The 27010-nt window shown below is 40.8% G+C and overlaps 1 protein-coding gene across 2 annotated transcripts in view; it reads left to right on the top strand.

The window, feature by feature from the left end:
- Positions 1-241: 241 nt before the first annotated feature.
- The window catches only part of LOC309553665 (solute carrier family 23 member 2-like), a 419408-nt gene continuing 392639 nt past the window's right edge, over positions 242-27010 (top strand). For both annotated transcript variants that reach the window (XM_082254993.1, XM_082254994.1), the window contains exon 1: positions 242-310. In XM_082254993.1, the coding sequence (XP_082111119.1) occupies positions 245-310 (66 nt within the window). In that variant the 5' untranslated portion in view covers positions 242-244. The remainder of the gene's footprint in view (positions 311-27010) is intronic.

A 27010-nucleotide genomic window follows, 5' to 3' on the forward strand; every position in this document is an offset into this window, starting at 1 on the left:
TTAATTGACTTACATGCTTCTGATAAACATTAGCCAAATCAAGACGTATAAGGACAGGAGCAAAAAACAAAAAACAAAATCAAAAATAATGAACAGGAGAACTTGTGCATGAAAAGAAGTAGAGATTGCTGTAAATAATTAAGGGGTTTAGACGTTTTTTTTTTTTTTTGGTCTTGCACTGGACATTGAAGCTATACTTCAGAGACAATTGTTAGTTGTCTATTGTATCACACAAGTCTATAAAATGACTTCCCATGGCAAAAATAAAACAGAGCATATAGAAATGAGTGACAAGACTCTGATGGCTCAGGTAAGATAGGATTAAATGTTTGGAATTAAATTATTTGATTGAATGAGATGAAATGTTACTCATAAGTGAAATCCCATGGGTTCATTCAATAATTGTTTCAATGTTGAGAAAAAAAAAATTGTTCATAGTAACTTTAATCAGAGCTCAGCATAAATTTAAATTTTTACTCCAATTTTTATTCCACTTATAAAGTGTGTCTTTTAGTATTAATTTCTTATTTTTAACTCTACATAAAAAATGTTTACTTAAAGTTGTATCGATAGCTGCATATTTTAAATTAATTTAAATATTTTTTTTTCCTTTTAATTAAAATAACTTTTTTGTGAGGTACTAAATGCATTTTCTGTGGATTGTTAATTGCATTTTAAGAATTCTTATTTAAACTTGTGCTATTATACATTCATTTTTTTTATCTAGGACTGCATCACATTTGATAGGATAAAATATCAATAATTGTAACTGACAGATGTGCCTAAAAATATATTTTTTATAAATGGAACAAAAATATTTTTTTTTCTGCAATTATTATTATTTGTTTTTTATTTCATTAAATGTTGCATAATGATGCAAAACATTGAATGCATCTGTAAACCAGATTTTACAAAAGATTTCAAAGATCTTGAACTACACATATACTATACATTATTCTATTCCTTTTATTTACATTTTTTTTTAATTCATGAGATAATATCTTAAAGGCAAGAATTCATGGAAGCATTTGCTAATCATCTGGCAGGCTAGAAAAAATGTCATCATCTGAATGTTGAGGTCATTGACGTTGTGTGAATAAATGTCAAAAACACGACTTTTAAATAATCCTTCACAGCTCAGTAATTTGCCAAAATCAGATCACTTGCATGGATCCCACGTTTGTCTTTTTTTGCAGTCTTAGCATTTAATATATTTTAGTGCTTTAGAGAAAGGTCAAATACTTATATAGCAGTTTATTTATGCCTAGCCTTAGCAAACCCCAAGTCAAATCAGAACAGATAATGGTGAACACTGGATATAATCCTTCTAGAGCAACAAAACGGAACTTAGTTATGTGTTAGGATGACCTAAACATACCCCGAATGTTGTAAACAGTGTGGGTGTCACTTTTACGCAATTCTTAGTAGCAATGAGAAAATATTAAAGCCTTATTAAAATGTAAAATTTAATAAATCAGACAAACTTAAACTGGCTATACACTGTATGCCCTGTGGCTTCCCCATTCCATTCTGATTAGCTTGGATAGCTTAGGATGACCTAAACATTCACCTAATGTTGTAAACATTGTGGCTGTCAATTTTAGGCACTCTTAGTAGCAATGAGAAAATATTAAAGCCTTATTGTAATGTCAAGTTTAATAAATCAGACAAACTTAACCTGGCCATACACTGTATGCCCTGTGGCTTCCCCATTCCATTCTGAATAGCTTGGATGGAGGAATTTCCCCTGCTGGCTATTGTACTTGGAGAGCTGGCTACAGCAGTTGTAAGAATACCCAAAGAATGGTTGCATCTAATTGAATACAGCCACTGTTCATCTGACAATTTTCCATCCCGCTCCTACAATCTTCAGATAGAAGGATGACGGATGGTAGGATGCCGACATGGCCACCCATGGTTTGAATTTGAGCCAATTAATCGAAAATTATCCAAAATTTGCTAAGCATGTTGTCAGATTTAGTGTGCCTATAAATAAAAGGATTTAAAGGAGATCTATGGTCATTGCATGCACTTTTATTTGATAACATCAGCATTGTAATAGCAATACAAACAATAATTATTCATGACAGTTCAATATAGGCTTGTTGAAAAATGTCCTTTTATGTTGTGATTGCTGCCGGTCTGCTGGCCATTTCTTTTCACAAATGCTTTGCAGGTTCTCCTTTGCTGTTTCCTTTTAATCTATAATGACTACCCGTGGTACCTTGCTGCCTGCAAGCAGTGATTCCTGTACTGACTCCACCTCCTAAAACTCCTCCTCGCTGCACCTCTGTAGTTCAGAAGGCGGGCCCTGTGAGTTATGGCTGACACAACAGTGCCTACCCTGTAAATCCATTCGCAATAGTGTTGCCCGACGCCGCACCCGAAAAATAGAAAAAAAAAAAAAAAGCGCTCCCACTTCTTCAGACACCTCTGGTGTAATGAGCTGCTGGAGCTGTGACAGCTCTTTTATAAGAAAGGGGCGGGGACACCACACGGTGACACCACCCCTTCTGACATGACGTCAGTAATTTATTCACTGCCCCTGAGCAGTGCATTATGGGGCACTTGTGACGTCAGATTCCTATAAAAGAGCAGTCAAACTCAAACAGCTCATTACGCAGGAGGCGTCTGAAGACTCAGGAGCCTCTTTGTTTTTGTTTGGGTACCTGATATCCATTCACATAGGAGGGACTGGGATCTGGGTGCCCGCTTGTTAAAGGGGGCTTCCAGATTCTGATAAGCCCCCTACCCGCAGACCCCCACAACCACAGCCCAGGGTTGTCGGGAAGAGACCCTTGTCCCCATCAACTTATCCAGCCAGGCTGTTTGCACGGATAAGGGTCTGGTATGGATTTTGGGGGGGACCCCACCCACCCCACCCACCCCACCCACCCCACCCCATTTTTTTCATGTTTTTTTGTCTGTAGTGCCGGCAATACATTACAGCCGTAAGCAAGTTTAAATTACATTTTTTTCCTTTAGAAATATCAGTATTGCTGCAGCAGGCTACATACATTGCACAAATGTGCCACTTTACAGGCACATTAAGGGGACCCCCAGGCACGATATTTCAAGGAAATTTTCATTTTTATTGTTTCACTTTAAGCATCATTAAAATCACTGCTCCTGTAAAAACGATTGTTTTTAAAAGTTTTTTTTTGCATTGGTACATGTCCCCCAGGGCAGTGCCCAGACCCCCATATACTTTTTTCGGGAAATAACTTGCATTTAAGCCTTTAAAATTAGGACTTTTCATTTTTCATGTTCGAGTCCCATAGACTTCAATGGCGTTCGCATGTTCTAACAAACCTTTCCCCTGTTCGCGGTGTTCTGGTGCGAACCAAACCAGGGGGTGTTCTGCTTATCACTATTTCTGACCAAGTGTCATGCTTTCTTGATGACTTCTCTGCATGGCTACCCTACTTTCTCTCCTCTGAATTACCCGCTATCATCCTCTGTGACTTTCACATTCCAGTCAGTGTTAACACCTCAGCTACTTCTCAACTATAAAACCCAACTTTCTCTTTTAACCTCCTTGGGGGTATTCCCGAGTGTGGCTCGGGGTGGAATTTCAGTGCCATTAATGGTAACCCTGAGCCACACTCGGGGTACCACCAGGGAGAAGTCGCTGGATTCTGGAAGAGGTTACTTACCTTGTCCCCAGGATCCCGAGATGTATTCCGGCAGCGTACGGTGGCCGGATCTTCCGCTTGATGCTGTGTGCCTCGGCTTTCGTTCCCTGCGAGCGTCGCGTTTTAGGGGGATGGCACTAGCGGCAAATTCAAAAAGTAAAACACACAAACACACTGATATATTGTAATCCTATTGGATTACATTACTAAATAAAATAAATTGACCTTAGTTTGCCCTCCCCAGTGCCCTTGCCTGCAGTTTTACTGTACTTTATATATATATATATATATATATATATACAGTGGTGATCGAAAGTTTGGGCACCCCAGGTAAATATTTGTATTAATGTGCATAAAGAAGCCAAGAAAAGATGGAAAAATCTCCAAAAGGCATCAAATTACAGATTAGACATTCTTATAATATGTCAACAAAAGTTAGATTTTATTTCCATCATTGACACTTTCAAGATTACAGAAAACAAAAAAATGGTGTCTGCAAAAGTTTGGGCACCCTGCAGAATTTATACCATGCACTGCCCCCTTTGCAAGGCTGAGACCTGCCAGTGTCATGGATTGTTCTCAATCATCATTTGGGAAGACCAGGTGATGTCAATCTCAAAGGTTTTAAATGCCCAGAATCATCTGACCTTGCCCCAACAATCAGCACCATGGGATCTTCTAAGCAGTTGTCTAGAAAACTGAAACTGAAAATAGTTGACGCTCACAAAGCTGGAGAAGACTATAAGAAGATAGCAAAGCGTTTTCAGATTTCAATATCTTCTGTTTGGAATGTAATTAAGAAATGGCAGTCATCAGGAACAGTGGAAGTTAAAGCAAGATCTGGAAGACCAAGAAAAATATCAGACAGAACAGCTCGCAGGATTGTGAGAAAAACAATTCAAAACCCACGTTTGACTGCACGATCCCTCCAGAAAGATCTGGCAGACACTGGAGTTGTGGTACACTATTCCACTATAAAGAGATACTTGTACAAATATGGTCTTCATGGAAGAGTCATCAGAAGAAAACCTCTTCTACATCCTCATCACAAAAATCAGCGTTTATACTTTGCAAATGAACATATAAACAAGTCTGATGCATTTTGGAAACAAGTTTTGTGGACTGATGAGGTTAAAATCAAACTTTTTGGCCGGAATGAGCAAAGGTACGTTTGGAGAAGAAGGGGCACAGAATTTAATGAAAAGAACCTATGTCCAACTGCATGGGGGTGGATCAATCATGCTTTGGGGTTGTATTGCAGCCGGTGGCACAGGGAACATCTCACAAGTAGAAGGAAAATGGATTCAATAAAATTTCAGCAAATTTTGGATGGTAACTTGGTGCCATCTGTGATAAACCTGAAGTTGAAGAGAGGATGGCTTCTACAAATGGATAATGATCCTGAACACACCTCAAAATTCACGGAGATTACATCAAGAGGCGTAAACTGAAGGTTTTGCCATGGCCTTCACATAATTGAAAATCTATGGATAGACCTTAAAAGAGCAGTGCGTGACAGACAGCCCAGAAATCTCAAAGAACTGGAAGACTTTTGTAAGGATGAATGGGCAAAGATACCTCAAACAAGAATTGAAAGACTCTTGGCTGGCTACAAAAAGCGTTTACAAGCTGTGATACTTGCCAAAGGGGGCAGTACAAGTTATTAACTCTGCAGGGTGCCCAAACGTTTGCAGACGCCATTTTTTTTGTTTTCTGTAATTTTGAAAGTGTAAATGATGGAAATAAAATTTAACTTTTGTTGACATATTATAAGAATGTCTAATCTGTAATTTGATGCCTTTTGGAGATTTTTCTATCTTTCCTTGGCTTCTTTATGCACATTAATACAAATTTTTACCTGGGGTGCCCAAACTTTCGATCACCACTGTATATACGTTTTTTATATATATATATATATATATATATATATATATATATATATATATATATATAGTTTGACTTATTAACCACTTAAGCCCCAGCCCTATTTCGGACACTTTTTGTTCACGCGTTAAAACCAGTATTTTTTCCTAGAAAACTACTTAGAACCCCCAAACATTATATATATTTTTTAGCAAAGACTTTATCACGCGGTATTTGCGCAGCGGTCTTTAAAGCGCCATTTTTTTGGAAAATTTTTGAAAAATCACATTTCACTAATTTTAAAAAATACTAAACAGTAAAGTTAGCCCATTTTTTGTATATTGTGAAAGAACATGTCATGCCGAGTAAATAGATACCCAACATGTTACGGCTTAAAATTGCGCCCTCCCGTGGGATCGCGACAAACTACGGTCAATAGAGATCTCAATCTGCGACGCTTTAAATTTATTTAACGGTTACCAGTTTTGAGTTAGAGTGTAGCTCTTTTTTTTAAATTATTGCTCACGCTCTGGCGATTGCGGCGCTACCTCACATGTGTGGTTTGAACAGCGATTTAATTTGCGGCTCGACTTCCGTATACGTTTTTTTTTGTGCGCGAGCTAACGGTGACGGGGGCGGCTAAATTTTTTTCTTTTTTTTTCCCATTTATTTTATTTATTTTTTTAACTTTATTAAAGTTTTAAAAAAAAAAAAAATCTGATCACTTTTATTGCTGTCACAAGCAATGTAAACATCCCTTGTGACACCAATATGTAGTGACAGGTACACTTTATGGAGGGATCGAGGGTCTAAAAGACCCTAGACCCCTCCACTACACTTCCCTGTATGCAAAACGCCGAAAACGGCATTTTTGCATACAGCCATTTTTCAAATTTGCCGCCTTTTGCAGCACAGTAACCCGGAAGTGACGTCATGGACGCCGCCTCCGGGTTACGTCATCGGAGACCCGATCGATGCCATTTCCGGCATTCATCGGGACTCCATCCAGCCAGTGGATGTGCCGGCTGGGTGCTCGGGGCTCCCGGTGGGACGGGAGCCCCGGGCAAAGCCACGGAAGGCGGCGGGAGGGGGGGGGGACGTCCCCTCCCGCCCCCCCGGGTACCGATCGAGCGGCTCCTGAGCCGCATCGGTCGGTACCGACGGAAAGCCAACCGTCGGCTCTAAACCACGGTACCGGGATGGTGCCTCTAGCTAGAGGCATCATCCCGGTACACTACCGCAAAGTTTACCGACGTAGACCTACGTTAGTATGCGGTAAGTGGTTAATAGTTATTTATTATATTTTAATTTATAATTTTGTGTTTTAAACTTTATCATACCTGAGATGTTATAAAGAAGAAATAGTTGTAAATAGTTGGTTTGGGCTGCTTGTCCTTAACCACTTAAGCCCCGGAAGATTTTACCCCCTTCCTGACCAGGGGGTTTTTTGCGATTTTTTACTGCGTGAATTTAACGGACAATTGCGCGGTCGTGCGACGCTGTACCTAAACGAATTTCACGTCCTTTTTTTCCCACAAACAGCTTTCTTTTGGTGGTATTTGATCACCTGTGCGATTTTTTGATCATGCGCTACAAACAAAAAAAGAGAGTAAATTTTGCAAAAATAACAATATTTTTCACTTTTTTTTACATGAAATTCCCCCCCAAAAAAATGTAAAAATCAAAATTTTTTAACATTTTCGGCCAATTTGTTTTATGCTACATATGTTTTGTAAAAAAAAAATCGCAAAAAGCGTATTTTGATTGGTTTGCACAAAAGTTATCGCGTTTACTAACAAAGGGAAAGATTTTTGTCATTTTTGGTGTTTTTTTTAACGGGTAATGGCGGCGATCTGCGATTTTTTTTGTGGGACTGCGACATTGCGGCGGACAGATCGGACCCTTGACTGACATTTTTGAAACTTTTGGGGGTACCAGTGACATTACTGCAGTAATCAGTGCTATATATATGCACTGTTACTGCAAAAATGACACTGGTAGGGAAGGGGTTAACTGTATTGGAGAGGGAGGGGTCAAGTGTGTCCTAGGGGCGTGATTCTAACTGTAGTGGGACAGGTCTCCTAGTGTAAAAACAGAGATCTACTATGTAGAACCGTCTGATCTGCATTTTTACACAGGGAGAATGACAGGCGGCTTGTTTACATAAGCTGCTCTGCCTTTCTCCCGCTCTACCGACGATCGTAGTGTGACCGGCGGACATCGGGTCAGCCGGTCACACCCCCGCACTCCTCCATGAACGAGCCGAGGTGGGCGTGCGCCTCAGCGGGCGCTCGCCCGCTATTGGCTCAAAACCCAGTGACAGGCGAGCGACGTAGATCTACGTCACTCTGACTGGCCGGGGCTGACTGCCGTAGTAAATATACTGTGCGCAGTCGGCAACCGGTTAAGAATTACATGCAAAATAATAGTACCACTTTCAGCACCTAAAATCTGAAATAATCATACCGCCAGGGAGGTTAAACACCACTCACAGCAACACCCTCGACCTTGTATTCTCCTACCTCTACACTCCCCGCAAGCTCTCTAACACCCATTTTCCTCTCTCTGATCACAACATTATCAGTTTCACATTCTCCCTGTCTCCTACCCCCCCCCCCCCTCCATGCCTCTAACCTGCAAACAGTTATCTCTAGAAACCTTCACCACCTCAACCCCTCCCTTCTTCATTCTGCTACTGACTGCCTTTACAACAAAATTGCACCCCTGTCCTGCCCAGTAGGGATGATCGAACTTTTCAAAAGTTCGGTTCGGCCAGAACATCCGAACTTCCCGAAAGTTCGGCCCGGATTTCAGAACCCCATTGAAATCAATGGGACCCGAACTTCGGTAATCAAACAACACCATTTTGAAGCCCTAAAACCCAATAAATGCCCCTAAAAAGTGCCTAGGGTTCTGGGTCATACCCCAGGGACTATTAATCACACAAAAAAAAGTTCTTGAAAATTGTAATTTTTGATAGAGAGCCAATTATTGAAAAAAAAAGAGAGATTTTTTTATTTTGACTTTGGATTTAGTATCTGTGGGGTCTAAAAAGTGTACCTGTGAAGTTTCAGCTCTGTAGCATGTCCAGAACCATAAAAAAAGATTGTTTGTATTTTGTCACTTAGAAGTTAGAACACAGGTTGTTGGCTTCTCGCTTTTCACACATTGCCGGTTTAATAGCAGGCGTTTTTTTGGGCATTTTTTGGGTTCTTTTGAGGCAGGAAAAACATCTGAACTTGTGTATATGGGTATATATACCACTATACACAAGTTCAGATGTTTTGCCTGCCTCTAAAGAACCCAAAAAAATGCCTAAAAAAACGCCTGCTACTAAACCGGCAAGGTGTGAAAAGAGCGAAGCCATATTACAGATCTATAATTGCACTAATACAAATGATCTTTTTTTATGGTTCTGGACATGCTACAGAGCTGAAACTTCACAGGTACACCTTTTAGAGCCCCCAGACACAAAATCACACAAAAAAAGTTCTTAAAAATTGTCATTTTTGATAGAGAGACAATTATTGAAAAAAAAAAATAAAAAAATCTTTGGATTTAGTATCTGGGGGTCTAAAAAGTGTACCTGTGAAGTTTCAGCTCTGTAGTATGTCCAGAACCAGAAAAAAAGATAATTTTTCAGTAGAGCAGGGATGGTGGGACCCTCCCTTTACACCTATATGATCTTTTTTTTCTGGTTCTGGACATGCTACAGAGCTGAAACTTCACAGGTACACCTTTTACACCCCCCAGACACAAAATCACACAAAAAAAGTTCTTAAAAATTGTCATTTTTGATAGATTTTTGATAAAGAGCCAATTATTGAAAAAAAAAATTAAAAAAAAAAAAATTCTTTGGATTTAGTATCTGGGGGGTCTAAAAAGTGTACCTGTGAAGTTTCAGCTCTGTAGCAGGTACAGAACCATAAAAAAAAGATCATTTGTATTTTGTCACTTAGAACACAGGTTGTTGGCTTCTCGCTTTTCACACATTGCCGGTTTAGTAGCAAGCGTTTTTTTGGGCATTTTTTGGGTTCTTTGGAGTCAGGAAAAACATCTGAACTTGTGTATAGTGGTATATATACTACTATACACAAGTTCAGATGTTTAGCCTGCCTCCAAAAACCCCCAAAAAATGCCTGCAACAACACACCTGGGCGTTTTTTTTTTTTTTTTGGCGCTAGCTTTTTTTTGGCATTTTTTGGGTTCTTTGGAGGCAGGCAAAACATCTGAACTTCTGTATACGGGTATATATACACACCTAGACATATATAGGTGTGATAGTAGCAGAAATATATGCTTGCACTAATGAAATCATTTACACTAATATAGTTACACTCCTATAACACCTATATCTGTCTAAGTGTAAAATACATATAAGTATGTGTGTGTGTACACAAGTTCAGATGTTTTGCCTGCCTCCAAAAACCCCCCAAAAATGCCTGCAACAACACACCTGGGCGTTTTTGTTTTTTTTTTGATGCTAGCGTTTTTCTGGGCATTTTTGTGGGTTCTTTGGAGGCAGGCAAAACATCTGAACTTGTGTATAGTGGTAAATATACCACTATACACAAGTTCAGATGTTTTTCCTGACTCCAAAGAACCCAAAAAATGCCCAAAAAAAACGCTTGCTACTAAACCGGCAATGTGTGAAATGCGAGAAGCCAACAACCTGTGTTCTAAGTGACAAAATACAAACAATCTTTTTTTTTATGGTTCTGTACATGCTACAGAGCACCCCCCAGATACTAAATCCAAAGAATTTTTTTTTTCAATAATTGGCTCTCTATCAAAAATGACAATTTTTAAGAACTTTTTTTGTGTGATTTTGTGTCTGGGGGGTCTAAAAGGTGTACCTGTGAAGTTTCAGCTCTGTAGCATGTCCAGAACCATAAAAAAAATGATTGTTTGTATTAGTGCAATTATAGAACAGGTTGTTTGCTTCCCGCTTTTCACACCTTGCCAGTTTAGTAGCAGGCATTTTTTGGGGCATTTTTTTGGGTTCTTTAGAGGCAGGCAAAACATCTGAACTTGTGTATAGTGGTATATATACCCGTATACACAAGTTCAGATGTTTTGCCTGCCTCCAAAAACCCCCCAAAAATGCCTGCAACAACACACCTGGGCGTTTCTTTTTTGACGCTAGCGTTTTTTTGGGCATTTTTTTGGGTTCTTTGGAGGCAGGCAAAACATCTGAACTTGTGTATAGTGGTGTATATACACACATACTTATATGTATATACACACCTAGCCATATATAGGTGTGATAGGAGCGTAAGTATATTGGTGTTAATTATTTCATTAGCGCAAGTAGTTTTTTCTGCTCCTTTCACACTTATATATGTCTAGGTGTATATATATATACAGACATGGGTGTGTATATATACCCCCTATACACATGTTCAGATGTCATGTCTGACTCCAAACATGCTCAAAAAATCACTAGCAACGCATGCAGCCAAAAAGAATGCTGGCGGCGGCGAAGCCATATTACAGAAGCGAAAGTGACTTGAGAGAAACTAGCTTTTCTCTATAGCGGTCACCCTGCTATGGAAGGGTTTGGTCACCCTGCCATAGCAGTCACTGTCAGTTAACCCTACACTACGGTTCCCTTACACTTAACACTTTCCCTACAGAAACTGAATAAATTAAAGCTAACTAAAGTGTAAAAGAGCACTCTAACTACACTGGATATCCCTTTCCTCACCCTAATAAATGCTAAATGACACTTTGTAACACTTTGTAACAGAAGTAACAGAACAGCATTCCACTCTCTTCCATGTCCCGTATAAGAATGCTAGGAATTTGGCGGGGGCTATGTTATATACTGGGGAGCGTATTCACTAATGATTGGACTATGGACCCCCTAGTCACTCCAATCACATTCCTAGCATTCTCCTGCCCCCTCAATTGGCTTTTGCTAATGGTTCTGGTCCAATCACAGGCTTTTAAAGCCCATTTCCTGTCCCATTGCATTTTGGTCAGCTCTGGTTGCCGAATTCCGAACTTTTTGGGCAAAAAGTTCTAAATTCGGCCGAACCTCAAACACCCAATGTTCGGGCCGAACCGATGGTCGACCCGAACCGTTCGATCATCCCTACTGCCCAGACCTGGCCACTTCTGTCTACAACAACTTGTCATCCTCCCTGGACACAATCGCTCCTTTTTCTACATGCAGAACTAGGCCTCGCATGTTGGCAAACAGACCACACCAGAAGTCTCAAGAGCCGTGCTCTTGAGCAAGCATGGTGTAATACGAAATCCCTGCAAGATTTCACCCTCTACAGTTCTGCCCTTCTGGAATGCAACTCCTGCCTCCATGCTGTTAAACAAACCTACTACACCACTCTCATCAATACCCTCTCATCAACTCTTTTCTACCAATAATTCCTTACTTCACTCCCCACTGCCTCCACCCACCAACTTACCTATTGCCCAGGAGATTGCCAATCATTTAAAAAACAAGATTGATATAATTGCTGATGAGATATCCAATGTCTAGCTTTCTCCTCCAACCAACATACAAGGTCAAACATGCTACCTGCTACCACTGAAGAAGTTACCAAGCTCCTTTCTGAGGCCCATCTCACTTGTCCTCTGGACCCAGTCCCCTCACAATTACTACATCTCCCTCCCCGCCAACTGTATGAATTGCTACATCATTGATTTCGATTCCCAGCAGTCTGCCTTCCAACCACAACATTCCACTAAAAATGCCCTGCTTAAATGCACTACTGACCTAATAACTGCTAAAACCAATGGCCATTGCTTCATATTCATACTCTTAGAGCTTTCCGCTGCCTTTGACACAGTTGAAAAAAGGGGGGATTTGGGACTTTGAATGAGGCGTGTAATCAACTGACCATTGACTATACAGAAAAAATATAAGATATATGTGTGTGCATACCCATCCAAACAAAAACATGAATTGGTACACATGTAAATTGATTTATTTGTATGCACAAGTTGTAACATCATAGAGAAAGTAGGTATCATACAATGAATCCCAATGACCAGAGCATATAAAAAGGTATACAAATACATGTCCAAATGGAGTATAAAAACAACATGAAACAAAGTGTAACAAGATAGTACATAATTCATAGAAATTGCATCATAATTGCTCTACGCGTTTCGTGTGTGTAACACTTCCTCAGGAGCTGGTGCAAATGATTAACTATAAAAAAGGAAACATCATGAAATCACAATGCATATAGTAGTATACATGCCCATTGGAGAAAAAGTATTAATTTTATCGGGTTGCTTACAATGAATTGAAGCTGTTGCCTCAAGAGACTCGCCAAGGAAAGGTCCCCCGTATACCATCTGCCCCGGGAGCTGAGGGAGCAATCCCAGGCATGCATAAGGGGCGAACAATGGAAGTGCAGTGACAGAATCTTGATGGTTGGAAGAATGGTAAACATCTCAATAATCATTCGATATAATATCTAGAATAGGGTTAAATATATATATTATAATAATTTGTATATTAAATTATAAAAAGTGGTATAGTAACCAATTGTAGAGTAGAAAAAATTGATGAATACCAAAGTAAGGAGAAAAACCCGAGTGGCAGACCCAACATAGAGTGTCCCCATAGTGTGTACATGCTGAAAGTGTCAAAAAGACATGCGAGTAAAGCAATGAATAAAGTGGAATGATAGTGAGGATGAAGTGAGTATAAAGCATCACCAATGACCCAAAGTGAGAATTGTAAACCGAAGTGGTGAAAAATAAGATGAAGTGAATAGTAGTAATGGTGAAACCAGCGTGGGAAACAGATCCCTGTTCCAAAGGGTAAAGAGACATTTGAGAATAAAGGTGTAAGATAAAGTGAAAAAGATCTGAAGTATTACCGGTTGTAGCTCAGTGCCTTCAATAAATGATCAAATGAAGAGGTGAAGAGTTGTTGCACCCAGACGCACACCGGGAGAGCTCCCAGCGTCACGCAGCCACTCCAGAGAGGAAGCACCGGCGACTGCTAGCTAGATGCCGAGCAGAAGTCGGTGCCTCGTGGTGGAATGTAGATGGTATGTCAGCGTGCCGGTCAGACGGCCAAACCAGTGGCGTCTTAAACCAACACGGAAGGGGCGTCGCGCCGATGCGCAGCGGCCAGACCCGCCCCCACCCACGCATCACAAGGATGAAGGAGGAAGGGGAGGGAGGCGGGAGCGCATCGCAGCTTCCGGGACAGACAGGAAGAGGAGGAACAACCAATCGGCAAGTCCCGAGAGAAAAAAGTGACAATATGCCCTGAACGAGAGCTCTATCAGAATAATAATAGTATATAAATTGTATAGATAGCAATAGTAATTATAATGATATTATAGTTGCCGACCCCATGTGAATAGGGCCATTCCCCCTGAATGTGACAAAAGCGTTTGTACTGGTACAGGGTTAGTAGTAAGCGACCCCAATGGTCCACAGGGTCAGCCCCCTGAATGTAACAAAACGTTTGCACTCATACAGGGTATGGTCAAGAAGATTGCACGCCTCCATCCCTGATAATTGGAAGGAAAACAAGGGGAGTTGGGACTTTAAATGAGGTTACAAAAACTTTTGTATCTCCATCCCTAATATAAATATGAAAAAAGGGGGGATTTGGGACTTTGAATGAGGCGTGTAATAAACTGACCATTGACTATACAGAAAAAATATAAGATATATGTGTGTGCATACCCATCCAAACAAAAACATGAATTGGTACACATGTAAATTGATTTATTTGTATGCACAAGTTGTAACAACATAGAGAAAGTAGGTATCATACAATGAATCCCAATGACCAGAGCATATAAAAAGGTATACAAATACATGTCCAAATGGAGTATAAAAACAACATGAAACAAAGTATAACAAGATAGTACATAATTCATAGAAATTGCATCATAATTGCTCTACGCGTTTCGTGTGTATAACACTTCCTCAGGAGCTGATGCAAATGATTAACTATAAAAAAGGAAACATCATGAAATCACAATGCATATAGTAGTATACATGCCCATTGGAGAAAAAGTATTAATTGTATCAGGTTGCTTACAATGAATTGAAGCTGTTGCCTCAAGGGACTCGCCAAGGAAAGGTCCCCCGTATACCATCTGCCCCGGGAGCTGAGGGAGCAATCCCAGGCATGCATAAGGGGCGAACAATGGAAGTGCAGTGACATAATCTTGATGGTTGGAAGAATGGTAAACATCTCAATAATCATCCGATATAATATCTAGAATTGGGTTAAATATATATATTATAATAATTTGTATATTAAATTATAAAAAGTGGTATAGTAACCAATTGTAGAGTAGAAAAAATTGATGAATACCAAAGTAAGGAGAAAAACCCGAGTGGCAGACCCAACATGGAGTGTCCCCATAGTGTGTACATGCTGAAAGTGTCAAAAAGACATGCGAGTAAAGCAATGAATAAAGTGGAATGATAGTGAGGATGAAGTGAGTATAAAGCATCACCAATGACCCAAAGTGAGAATTGTAAACCGAAGTGGTGAAAAATAAGATGAAGTGAATAGTAGTAATGGTGAAACCAGCGTGGGAAACAGACCCCTGTTCCAAAGGGTAAAGAGACATTTGAGAATAAAGGTGTAAGATAAAGTGAAAAAGATCAGAAGTATTACCGGTTGTAGCTCAGTGCCTTCAATAAATGATCAAATGAAGATCATTTGATCTTCAAATGATGTTTACCATTCTTCCAACCATCAAGATTCTGTCACTGCACTTCCATTGTTCGCCCCTTATGCATGCCTGGGATTGCTCCCTCAGCTCCCGGGGCAGATGGTATACGGGGGACCTTCCTTGGCGAGTCCCTTGAGGCAACAGCTTCAATTCATTGTAAGCAACCCGATACAATTAATACTTTTTCTCCAATGGGCATGTATACTACTATATTCATTGTGATTTCATGATGTTTCCTTTTTTATAGTTAATCATTTGCACCAGCTCCTGAGGAAGTGTTACACACACAAAACGCATAGAGCAATTATGATGCAATTTCTATGAATTATGTACTATCTTGTTACACTTTGTTTCATGTTGTTTTTATACTCCATTTGGACATGTATTTGTATACCTTTTTTATGCTCTGGTCATTGGGATTCATTGTATGATACCTACTTTCTCTATGATGTTACAACTTGTGCATACAAATAAATCAATTTACATGTGTACCAATTCATGTTTTTGTTTGGATGGGTATGCACACACATATATCTTATATTTTTTCTGTATAGTCAATGGTCAGTTTATTACACGCCTCATTCAAAGTCCCAAATCCCCCCTTTTTTCATATTTATATTAGGGATGGAGATACAAAAGTTTTTGTAACCTCATTTAAAGTCCCGACTCCCCTTGTTTTCCTTCCAATTATCAGGGATGGAGGCGTGCGATCTTCTTGACCATACCCTGTATGAGTGCAAACGTTTTGTTACATTCAGGGGGCTGACCCTGTGGACCATTGGGGTCGGTTACTACTAACCCTGTACCAGTACAAACGCTTTTGTCACATTCAGGGGGCATGGCCCTATTCACATGGGGTCGGCAACTATAATATCATTATAATTACTATTGCTATCTATACAATTTATATACTATTATTATTCTGATAGAGGTCTCGTTCAGGGCATATTGTCACTTTTTTCTCTTGGGACTTGCCGATTGGTTGTTCCTCCTCTTCCTGTCTGTCCCGGGAGCTGCGATGCGCTCCCGCCTCCCTCCACCCCTTCCTCCTTCATCCTTGTGATGGGGGGGTGGGGGCGGGTCTGGCCGCGGTGCATCGGCGCCACGCCCCTTCTGTGTTGGTTTAAGACGCCACTGGTTTGGCTGTCTGACCGGCGCGCTGACATACCATCTACATTCCTCCACGAGGCACCGACTTCTGCTCGGCATCTAGCTAGCAGTCGCCGGTGCTTCCTCTCTGGAGTGGCTGCGTGACGCTGGGAGCTCTCCCGGTGTGCGTCTGTGTGCAACAACTCTTCACCTCTTCATTTGATCATTTATTGAAGGCACTGAGCTACAACCGGTAATACTTCCGATCTTTTTCACTTTATCTTACACCTTTATTCTCAAATGTCTCTTTACCCTTTGGAACAGGGGTCTGTTTCCCACGCTGGTTTCACCATTACTACTATTCACTTCATCTTATTTTTTACCACTTCGTTTTACAATTCTCACTTTGGGTCATTGGCGATGCTTTATACTCACTTCATCCTCACTATCATTCCACTTTATTCATTGCTTTACTCGCATGTCTTTTTGACACTTTCAGCATGTACACACTATGCGGACACTCCATGTTGGGTCTGCCACTCGGGTTTTTCTCCTTACTTTGGTATTCATCAATTTTTTCTACTCTACAATTGGTTACTATACCACTTTTTATAATTTAATATACAAATTATTATAATATATATATTTAACCCAATTCTAGATATTATATCGGATGATTATTGAGATGTTTACCATTCTTCCAACCATCAAGATTCTGTCACTGCACTTCCATTGTTCGCCCCTTATGCATGCCTGGGATTGCTCCCTCAGCTCCCGGGGCAGATGGTATACTGGGGACCTTTCCTTGGCGAGTCCCTTGAGGCAACAGCTTCAATTCATTGTAAGCAACCCGATACAATTAATACTTTTTCTCCAATGGGCATGTATACTACTATATGCATTGTGATTTAATGATGTTTCATTTTTTATAGTTAATCATTTGCACCAGCTCCTGAGGAAGTGTTACACACACGAAACGCGTAGAGAAATTATGATGCAATTTCTATGAATTATGTACTATCTTGTTACACTTTGTTTCTCATGTTGTTTTTATACTCCATTTGGACATGTATTTGTATTCCTTTTTTATGCTCTGGTCATTGGGATTCATTGTATGATACATACTTTCTCTATGATGTTACAACTTGTGCATACAAATAAATCAATTTACATGTGTACCAATTCATGTTTTTGTTTGGATGGGTATGCACACACATATATCTTATATTTTTTCTGTATAGTCAATGGTCAGTTAATTACACGCCTCATTCAAAGTCCCAAATCCCCCCTTTTTTCATATTTATATTAGGGATGGAGATACAAAAGTTTTTGTAACCTCATTTAAAGTCCCGACTCCCCTTGTTTTCCTTCCTTTGACACAGTTGATCACCCGCTCCTCCTCAATAACCTTCACTCCATTGTACTCTGCTCTTTCCTGGTTCTCCTCTTACATATCTCAGAGTACTTTCAGCATCACAGACAACACTCTCTCCTCTGCTTTTTTTCTCTTTCTATTGGGGTACCCAAAGGCTCCATCCTCGGGCTCCTTCTATTCTCTCTCTACGCCTCTTTTGGGCCAGTCGATAAACTACCGTTGCTTTCAAAACCACCTCGACGCTGATGACACTCAGATCTATACCTCTACTCCTCAGCTCACCCCATTGATTCCCTCACGTGTCACAAATCTACTAAGTGACATATCAGTATAGATGTCACACCACTTCCCCAGACTCAATCTTTCCAAAATTGAGATTGTAATGTTTCCCCCCCCCCCCCCCCATGACTTTATCATTGAGATCACATCCATCACATCCATTGGTCCCTCTGCTCATGTCAGGGTGCTAGGTGTAATCCTAGACTTTGGCCTCTCCTTCAGACCCCAACAGTTCTAAAATTCTGTTGAGCTTCAGCTGGTAGACAGATGGCCTTAAGTTCTCCTGCAAAATGTCTTGATAAATGGGGGAATTCATTTTTCCTTCGATGATAGCAATCCGTCCAGGCCCTGACGCAGCAAAGCAGCCCCAAACCATGATGCCCCCACCACCATACTTCACAGTTGGGATGAGGTTTTGATGTTGGTGTGCTGTGCCTCTTTTTCGCTACACATAGTGTTGTGTGTTTCTTCCAAACAACTTAACTTTGGTTTCATCTGTCCACAGAATATTTTGCCAGTACTGCTGTGGAACATCCAGGTGCTCTTGTGCAAACTGTAAACATGCAGCAATGTTTTGTTTGGACAACAGTGGCTTCTTCTGTGGTATCCTCCCATGAAATCCATTCTTGTTTAGTGTTTTACGTATTGTAGATTTGCTAACAGGGATGTTAGCATTTACCAGTGACTTTTGTAAGTCTTTAGCTGACACTCTAGGATTCTTCTTCACCTCATTGAGCAGTCTGCGCTGTGCTCTTGCAGTCATCTTCACAGGACGGCCACTCCTAGGGAGAGTAGCAGCAGTGCTCAACTTTCTCCATTTATAGACAATTTGCCTTACCATGGACTGATGAACAGCAAGGCTTTAGGAGATACTTTTATAACCCTTTCCAGCTTTATGCAAGTCAACAATTCTTAATCGTAGGTCTTCTGAGATCTCTTTTGTGCGAGGCATCATTCACATCAGGCAATGCTTCTTGTGAAAAGCAAACCCAGAACTGGTGTGTGTTTTTTTATAGGGCAGGGCAGCTGTAACCAACACCTCCAATCTCATCACACTGATTGGACTCCAGTTGGCTGACATCTCACTCCATCTGCTCTTGGAGATGTCATTAGTCTAGGGGTTCACATACTTTTTCCACCTGCACTGTGAATGTTTACATGGTGTGTTCAATAAAAACATGGCAACATTTCATTCTTTGTGTGTTATTAGTTTAAGCAGTTATATAATGGCAGCCAAAACTCCACACCCCCCTACGCCCTTCCTTTCCATACAGGGGATAGCAAAATATGGATGCTGCTCAAGTCAGCATGTCACAGGCATGCTCAGGTGCTACATCAAAGATGTTGCTGTGCATACCCCCATGCCAGGTCTACCCGGCCACCCATTACCAAGTGGCCAGTGTGCGACCAGATGCATTACACCAAAAGGGGCAGCAAGCACCCATCCTGGGTCCAGGTAAAGGCTTCAATCAAAAAAGAAAAAAAGAAAGGTGAAAAAACAAACGGGAAGGGGAAAGGACAAAAAAAAGTATGTCAACTGTAGCGCACAGAGCAGAATGGGTGGAAACAAACGTCCCTGTGCCAATAAGAATGTGGTGTTACAGTATTTGTTCTAATTAATATGACTATAGATTTACGTGGTCATAACACTAAATACTGGAGTTCCATACATCATACGCACACATACAATAGCCCATGAACAATTCAACAATCTAATGTGAGACTGACATAAAATGAAGTGAAAAGAAAAAATAAAGACAAACTGAAAATAACAAAAACACCCAAAGAGAACAAAAAAAAGCCTATATAAATAAGGACAACATTCCATTTTAGACAAAAATAAAATAATTTCTCCACTGTACATTAATCCAAGGCAAAATAAGGTAAACCTAACATTGTACAGATTCAATATGGTTAAATTGTTGGGGGTTCCAAATATCTATTCTTTGGATCCTCACAATCCATTCTGAAATTGCTCACAGAAAACATTTAAGATTATCTCATTAGGATCTAATAGTGACCCTCAGGGTCTTAATCCAGTGAGTTTCTAATTGGATCAACTGTTTGTCACCCCTAGTATCAAACGAATTAGTTATCAAATTGATTGTCAAATGGTGTGGGCGTGGTTTTCTTGATGATTTGCTAATGTCATGCTTTCTATATGGACAAAACCAAACACCCCTTTTGGAGACATATTGTATGTATGACCATTTGATCTCCAATGGGAAGATAGATTCACCCATTAATCGGTTTGTGGGCTTGTACCACCATTATGACCCCAATTATATTTGTTTCCATGCTTTGGAACATGAACCCCCTAATATAGGGGAAGGAAAATTGACAAACAGTTGCTCCAATTAGAAACTCACTGGATTCAGAACCTGATATATTCACAATGTCTATCTAGGATAGGTTTAGGACCATATTTTACCAGTCCCATTGTCATTATGTTCCCACGGATGAGCCTTAAAACATAACTCATAAAATGTATATTCTTACAAAAATTTTATAGGCTAGTGCAGCGGTATTCAGGAAAAAAACAATTCTCCAGCACTTGTGTAAAAATACAATACAAGAACATAAATCAATCACAAAATAATAAACAAGCTTAAAAAGTAAGAATTAAAACAATGGGTTTATTTACTAAAAGCAAGTAGCCTGTGCACTTTGCACCAGAGTTTAGTAAATGATGGGAAGCTCTGCTGACTACCATCGTCCAGTCATGTGCAAGCAAAAATTCATTTTTTTTAATTTTTATTTTCCTTGAATGGGATTGGGTATTCTTTATTGTAGCTTTACCTAATTTACTAAGAAAATGCACTTGCAAAATGCACATTCTATTTGCCTTTAGTAAATCACCCCCTAAGTAAGTATCCATTATTAAGTGTCCAAATTATCCCATGTGAGTTAAAATGTGTAATCAGAGAATCCGATGTTCATGAACTGCAAAACAGTGATAATATGAGACAGTAAAACTTCTTGTTAGCAAACAAACTCCTTGTGAAAAACAGTGCTCTCTCAAATCTACCCCCTGAAACAGTTGCACACACTGTTCATGATCTAGTTAGACCCAGTGGCGGCTGGTGATAAAAAAAATTTTGGGGGGCACAAACAGAAAAATGTAATAGGCATTGCTTCGCGGCAAAAAACGCGGTAAAAAATTGCGTGACTTTGAGGTCACACAAGTGTGAAAGAGGCCTTCAGTAATCAAGGTACAGTGCCTTGAAAAAGTATTCATAGTCACCCCTTGAAATAATCCACATTTTGTCATGCTAACTTACAACCAAAAACGTAAATGTATTATATGTGATAGACCGGCACATAATTTGTTACCCAAAACAAAAAAGTAGAACTCCTTCTAAATCAGACTTCCTCTTTTACTTTTTGGAGGCATTTAAAGAGAATGTAAAAGGTAAAATCACATACATTTTAAATGCATCCAATTAATAGGATCTCATTTACAAAAGAAAATTGTTCTCCCCTGTGTAAAAGCACAGATCATACGGTCCTGCTATGTAGGACCGTTGATCTCTGCTGTTACACACACAGCCACATCCAATCACAGTTAGAAGCACGCCCCTAGGGACACACTTAACCCCTCCCTCTCCAATAAAGTTAACCCCTTCCCTCCCAGTGTCATTTTTACAGTAACAGTGCATATGTATAGCACTGATTATTGTAGTAATGTCACTGGTACCCCCAAAAGTGTCAAAAATGTCAGTCAAGGGTCCGATCTGTCCACCGCAATGTCGCAGTCCCGCAAAACAAAATCACGGATCGCCGCCATTACTCGTTAAAAAAAAAAAAACAATAAAAATGACAAAAATCTTTCCCTTAGTTAGTAAACGCAATAACTTTTGCGCAAACCAATCAAAATACGCTTTTTGCAATTTTTTTACCAAAAATATGTAGCAGAAAACAAATTGGCCTAAAATGTTAAAAAATTTTGATTTTTACTTTTTATTTTGGGGAATTTCATATAAAAAATGTGAAAAATATTGTTATTTTTGCAAAATTGTCGCTCTTTTTTTGTGTATAGCGCATGATCAAAAAATCGCACAGGTGATCAAATACCACCAAAAGAAAGCTCTGTTTGTGGGAAAAAAAGGAAGTCAATTTCATTTAGGTACAGCATCGCACGACCGCGCAATTGTCCATTAAAGTCACGCAGTGCCGAATCGCAAAATAGGCCCTGGTCAGGAAGGGGGTAAAATCTTCCGGGGCTTAAGTGGTTAAAATTTGTGAGTGGAGGTAAGGCCTCCTTCTCTTCTTCATAACAGGGGGGAGGTGTTTTGTAGTTCATGGAGATTACAATGCTAACTGATAACAGTCCAGAAATCTCATAGTCATGTAATGGCCCATACTGGAAGGATTTAGCAGGAGTGGTAACAAACTACTGCTAAATCCTTCCAGTATGGGCGATTACATGATCCATTCCCTCCCTTCTCTGGCAAGCTGGTGATGGGGGGTTGCTTCCAGAAGTTCCACTCACCTTTTGTGTTCGCAGAACTCTGGGGAATGGACTGGGCTAAGGGCTCCTTCCCGCTCTTTCAGTCAAAAAGCTGTCTTGACTGTCCTGAGTCCTCTCTGAATCGGTCCGTCCGACCCGTCCTCACTCGAGTCCTCACTCAGCGCCCTGTGTAGCAGAGATGAGAGAGAGACAATGGAAAGACGTCTGCATGGGGTGAGGCTCAGGCGGGAAGCAGACAGAGTGAAGCCCAAGCACCGCCCCTACGACGTCAGATGTCTTGGACCAATCACAAGAAGGCAATCGTAAATCGCAGAGCGATGCGCTCCGAGGACACTCTAAAAGGACGCCAAACACCTTACAAGAAAGAGGCACATGATGCCAAAACCCCCACCCCTCTCCATAGCCAGCAGTGTGTCCGGCGCTGTGGCTGCCATTAACCACTTAAGCCCCAGCCCTATTTCGGACACTTTTTCTTTACAAGTTAAAATTAGTATTTTTTCCTAGAAAACTACTTAGAACCCCCAAACATTATATATATTTTTTTAGCAAAGACTCTGGAGAATAAAATTTCGGTCATTGCAATATTTTTTGTCACACAGTATTTGCGCATCGGCCTTTAAAACGCAATTTTTTTTGAAAAATTAAGAAAAATCACATTTCACTGCATTTAAAAAATATTAAACAGTAAAGTTAGCCCATTTTTTTTGTATATTGTAAAAGATGATGTCACGCCGAGTAAATAGATACCCAACATGTTATGGTTTAAAATTGCGCACACTCGTGGAATGGCGACAAACTACGGTCAATAGAAATCTCAATAGGCGACGCTTTAAAAATTTTTAACGGCTACCAGTTTAGAGTTTTTTTTAAATTATTGCACACGCTCTGGCGATCGCAGGGATACCTCACATGTGTGGTTTGAACAGTGATTCAATTTGCGGTTCGACTTCCGTATACGTTTTCTTTCGTGCGCGAGCTAACGGTGACGGGGCAGGTAAAATTTTTTATTTCTATTTATTTACTTTTTTTTTAACTTTATTACAGGTTTAAAAAAAAAAAATCTGATCACTTTTATTGCTGTCACAAGCAATGTAAACATCCCTTGTGACACCAATATGCAGTGACAGGTACTCTTTATGGAGGGATAGAGGGTCTAAAAGACCCTAGACCCCTCCACTACACTTTCATTTATGCAAAACGCCAAAAACTGTATTTTTGCATACAGCCATTTTTTAAATCTGCCGCCTTTTGCAGCAGAGTAACCCGGAAGTGACGTCATGGACGCCGCCTCCGGGTTACGTCATCGTCATCGGGGTCTCCCGGTGGGATGGGAGGCCCCGGCAAAGTCACAGAAGGCAGCGGGAGGGGGGGGGGGAACGTCTAGCTAGAGGCATCACCCCGGTATAACACCGCAAAGTTTGCCGACGTAGCCCTACATCACTTTGTGGTAAGAGGTTAAAGGTACACTTTTTTTTTTTTAATGCTGATGTTGCGGTGACTAGCCTTGGGGGGGGGGGGCTGGCGCCCCTGCGCCCCCATTGACCAGCCGCCACTGGTTAGACCCCTAAACTTTAACTGCGCTTTGTTATAAAGAGAGATGCATGTCTCACATCCAGCTCCATGAGAGGTAGACACCATGGTCCTGAGACCTAAATTAAACACCTAAAGACCTAAATTGAACACTTACACAGTGAGCAGACTGCAATAAACAATGCAGCAAGAAAGCATATGAGAGATACAGTGATGAAGAAATACTAGATAGTTCAGAACTTGCAAGCTGCCACTTTGGGATCTCTCAGACATGTAAAGCAGCACTATGATTTTATTGGGGTCCTGTGCTTTTTGTGTATCGTCCAATCGAAAGACGTTATTGGGGTTCCACCCTGTACATGTATCCCCAGGAATCTGAATGCTAATAAGAGGTTTTGCTGTCTCATACTATCACTGTTTTTCACTTCATGAACTTTGGATTCTCTGTTTGATTGCATGTCCCAGCTCACATGGGATGAGAAAGCTGAGGATTTGGATACTTATTAATGGGCACTTAACGTTCCAATTCTTACTTTTTAGGCTTGTTTAATATTTTATGATTGATCTATACAATGAAAGGGAAGGTGATTGATCTATGTTATTGTATTGTATTTTTACACAAGTGCTGGTGAATAATATATTTTTTTTTTTTTCTGAATAGTGTTGCACCACTTTATATATTTATGCAAGTTTGTTGTGGGTATAAAACACTTTGTGCTGGTAGGTTGTTCACATTTATCACATACACATACTATTTGTATTCACAGGAGTCTAGGGTTGTGCACACAATTTTAAAAGTTTCTTTGCATATCATTTATATCGTCCTGTATACTTATATGTTTAGACCTATAGGTGCTTTATGTAGGCAATGTTGGACGGCAACATAGTTACTGTCCTAACTTTTCCTCTAATGGTAAAAGAACATAAGTTCCTACTAAGTGTAGCATGTACTGTATCTAATAAGGTTTAAAAGAGTGTTACTCACTAGAGATGTCCCGAACTATTCGCCGGCGAACAGTTACCGGCGAACATCACTTGTTCGCCGCGGCGGGCGAACATATGCGATGTTCGGTCCGCCCCTATACGTCATCATTGAGGCAAATTTTGACCCTATACCTCACAGTCAGCAGACACATTCCAGCCAATCAGCATACCCTCCCTCCCCCTATAAAAAAGCAAGGACAACATCAATCTTAGATTCATTCTGAAGCTGCAGTGTTAGTTAGAGCAGGGAGAGTGCTGCTGCTGAATTAATAGGGAAATCGTTAGCTAGGCCAGTGTTCTGTGTCCACTCCAGTCCTCAAAGACTAATCTGCTGTAAGGACAGCGTCCTGACAGCACCCCAAAAAGCCCTTTTTAGGGCTGGTACATCAGTTTGCTTTTATTTATTTTATATATATATATATATATATATATATATATATATATATATATATATATATATATATATATATATTGCAGTTGCCTGCCCGTGTGTGAGAGGCCGCAGGCCCACAGACTGTATTGTGTGCACACCACTCATACTATATATATATATATATATATATTGCAGTTGCCTGCCCGTGTGTGAGAGGCCGCAGGCCCACAGACTGTATTGTGTGCACACCACTCATATAGGGTGGCACAGCACCTTGCAGATAAAAAAGTCATTTAATTTTTTCTCTGTAATATAATTGCAGTTGCCTGCCAGTGAGTGTCAGTCCCACAGACTGTACTGTGCCCACTGCCCACCACTCATATAGGGTGGCACATGACCTTGCAGATAAAAAAATAATTAAAAATTTCCTCTGTAATATAATTGCAGTTGCCTGCCAGTGAGTGTCAGGTCCACAGACTGTACTGTGCCCACTGCCCACCACTCATATATTGTGGCACAGCACCTTGCAGATAAAAAAGTAATTTAATTTTTTCTCTGTAATATAATTGCATTGCCTGCCAATGATTGTCAGGCCCACAGACTGTACTGTGTCCACTGCCCACCACTCATATAGGGTGGCACAGTACCTTGCACGCATAGTACCACTAATCTAAATAAAAAATGACAGGCAGTGGCAGGCCACCCCGCAGGGGCCGTCGTGGTCGTTGTGCTGTGAATTCCTTTGGCCCTAGAATAATGCCCAGTGTTCAGAGGCCACGTACCCTGAACTCGAAAAATTCTGAGGACATAGTTGACTGGCTTACACAGGACACCCAATCTTCTACAGCTTCCGCTCGGAACCTTGACGCACCATCCTCCTCCAGCTCAGCTTCGGGCACCTCTCAAGTTACCACTCGCCTGCCCGCCGCCAACACTAGCACCACAGCCGCTTCACTTGATCTGTCAGAGGAATTATTTACACATCCGTTGGAAGAAAGGGATGATGCGCAACCATTATTGCCAGAGGATGTAGATAACAGGGATATGTCTCAGTCAGGCAGCATTTCACACATGGACGTACGGTGTGATGATGATGATGATGTTGTACCCGCTGCTGCTTCCTTTGCTGAGTTGTCAAATACAAGTGAAGCGGTTGATGATGACGATGTGTCTGTGGATGTCACGTGGGTGCCCGCTCGAAGAGAAGAAGAACAGGGGGAAAGTTCAGATGGGGAGACAGAGAGGAGGAGGAGATGAGTTGGAAGCAAGTGGACGTCATCGCAAGGAGCTAGTGGCACAGTCAGACAGCATGTATCGGCACCCGGGGTCAGCCAGACAGCACGCCAATCAACGCATGCTGTTGCCACCATCAGAATGCTGTCATTGCAAAGCTCAGCAGTATGGCATTTTTTTTGTGTGTCTGCCTCTGATAACAGCGATGCCATTTGCAACCTGTGCCAAAAGTCGTGGGAAGTCCAACACCCACCTAGGTACAACTGCTTTGCGAAGGCACATGATCTCATATCACAAACGCCTATGGGATCAACACATGATGAATACAAGCAGCACACAAACTCAAAGCCACCATCCTCCTCCTGGTCCAGCATCTTCAGCCACGTTAACCACTGCTGTCCTCCTTGCCCCCTTTCAACCACTCCGCCTCTCACCTTCAGCAGTTCCTGCTTATCTGCCCACAGTCAGGTGTCTGTCAAGGAAATGTTTGAG

The sequence above is a fragment of the Pelophylax lessonae genome, assembly GCF_965119305.1.
Source record: "Pelophylax lessonae genome assembly, chromosome: 4".
In the NCBI taxonomy this organism is placed as follows: Eukaryota; Metazoa; Chordata; class Amphibia; order Anura; family Ranidae; genus Pelophylax; species Pelophylax lessonae.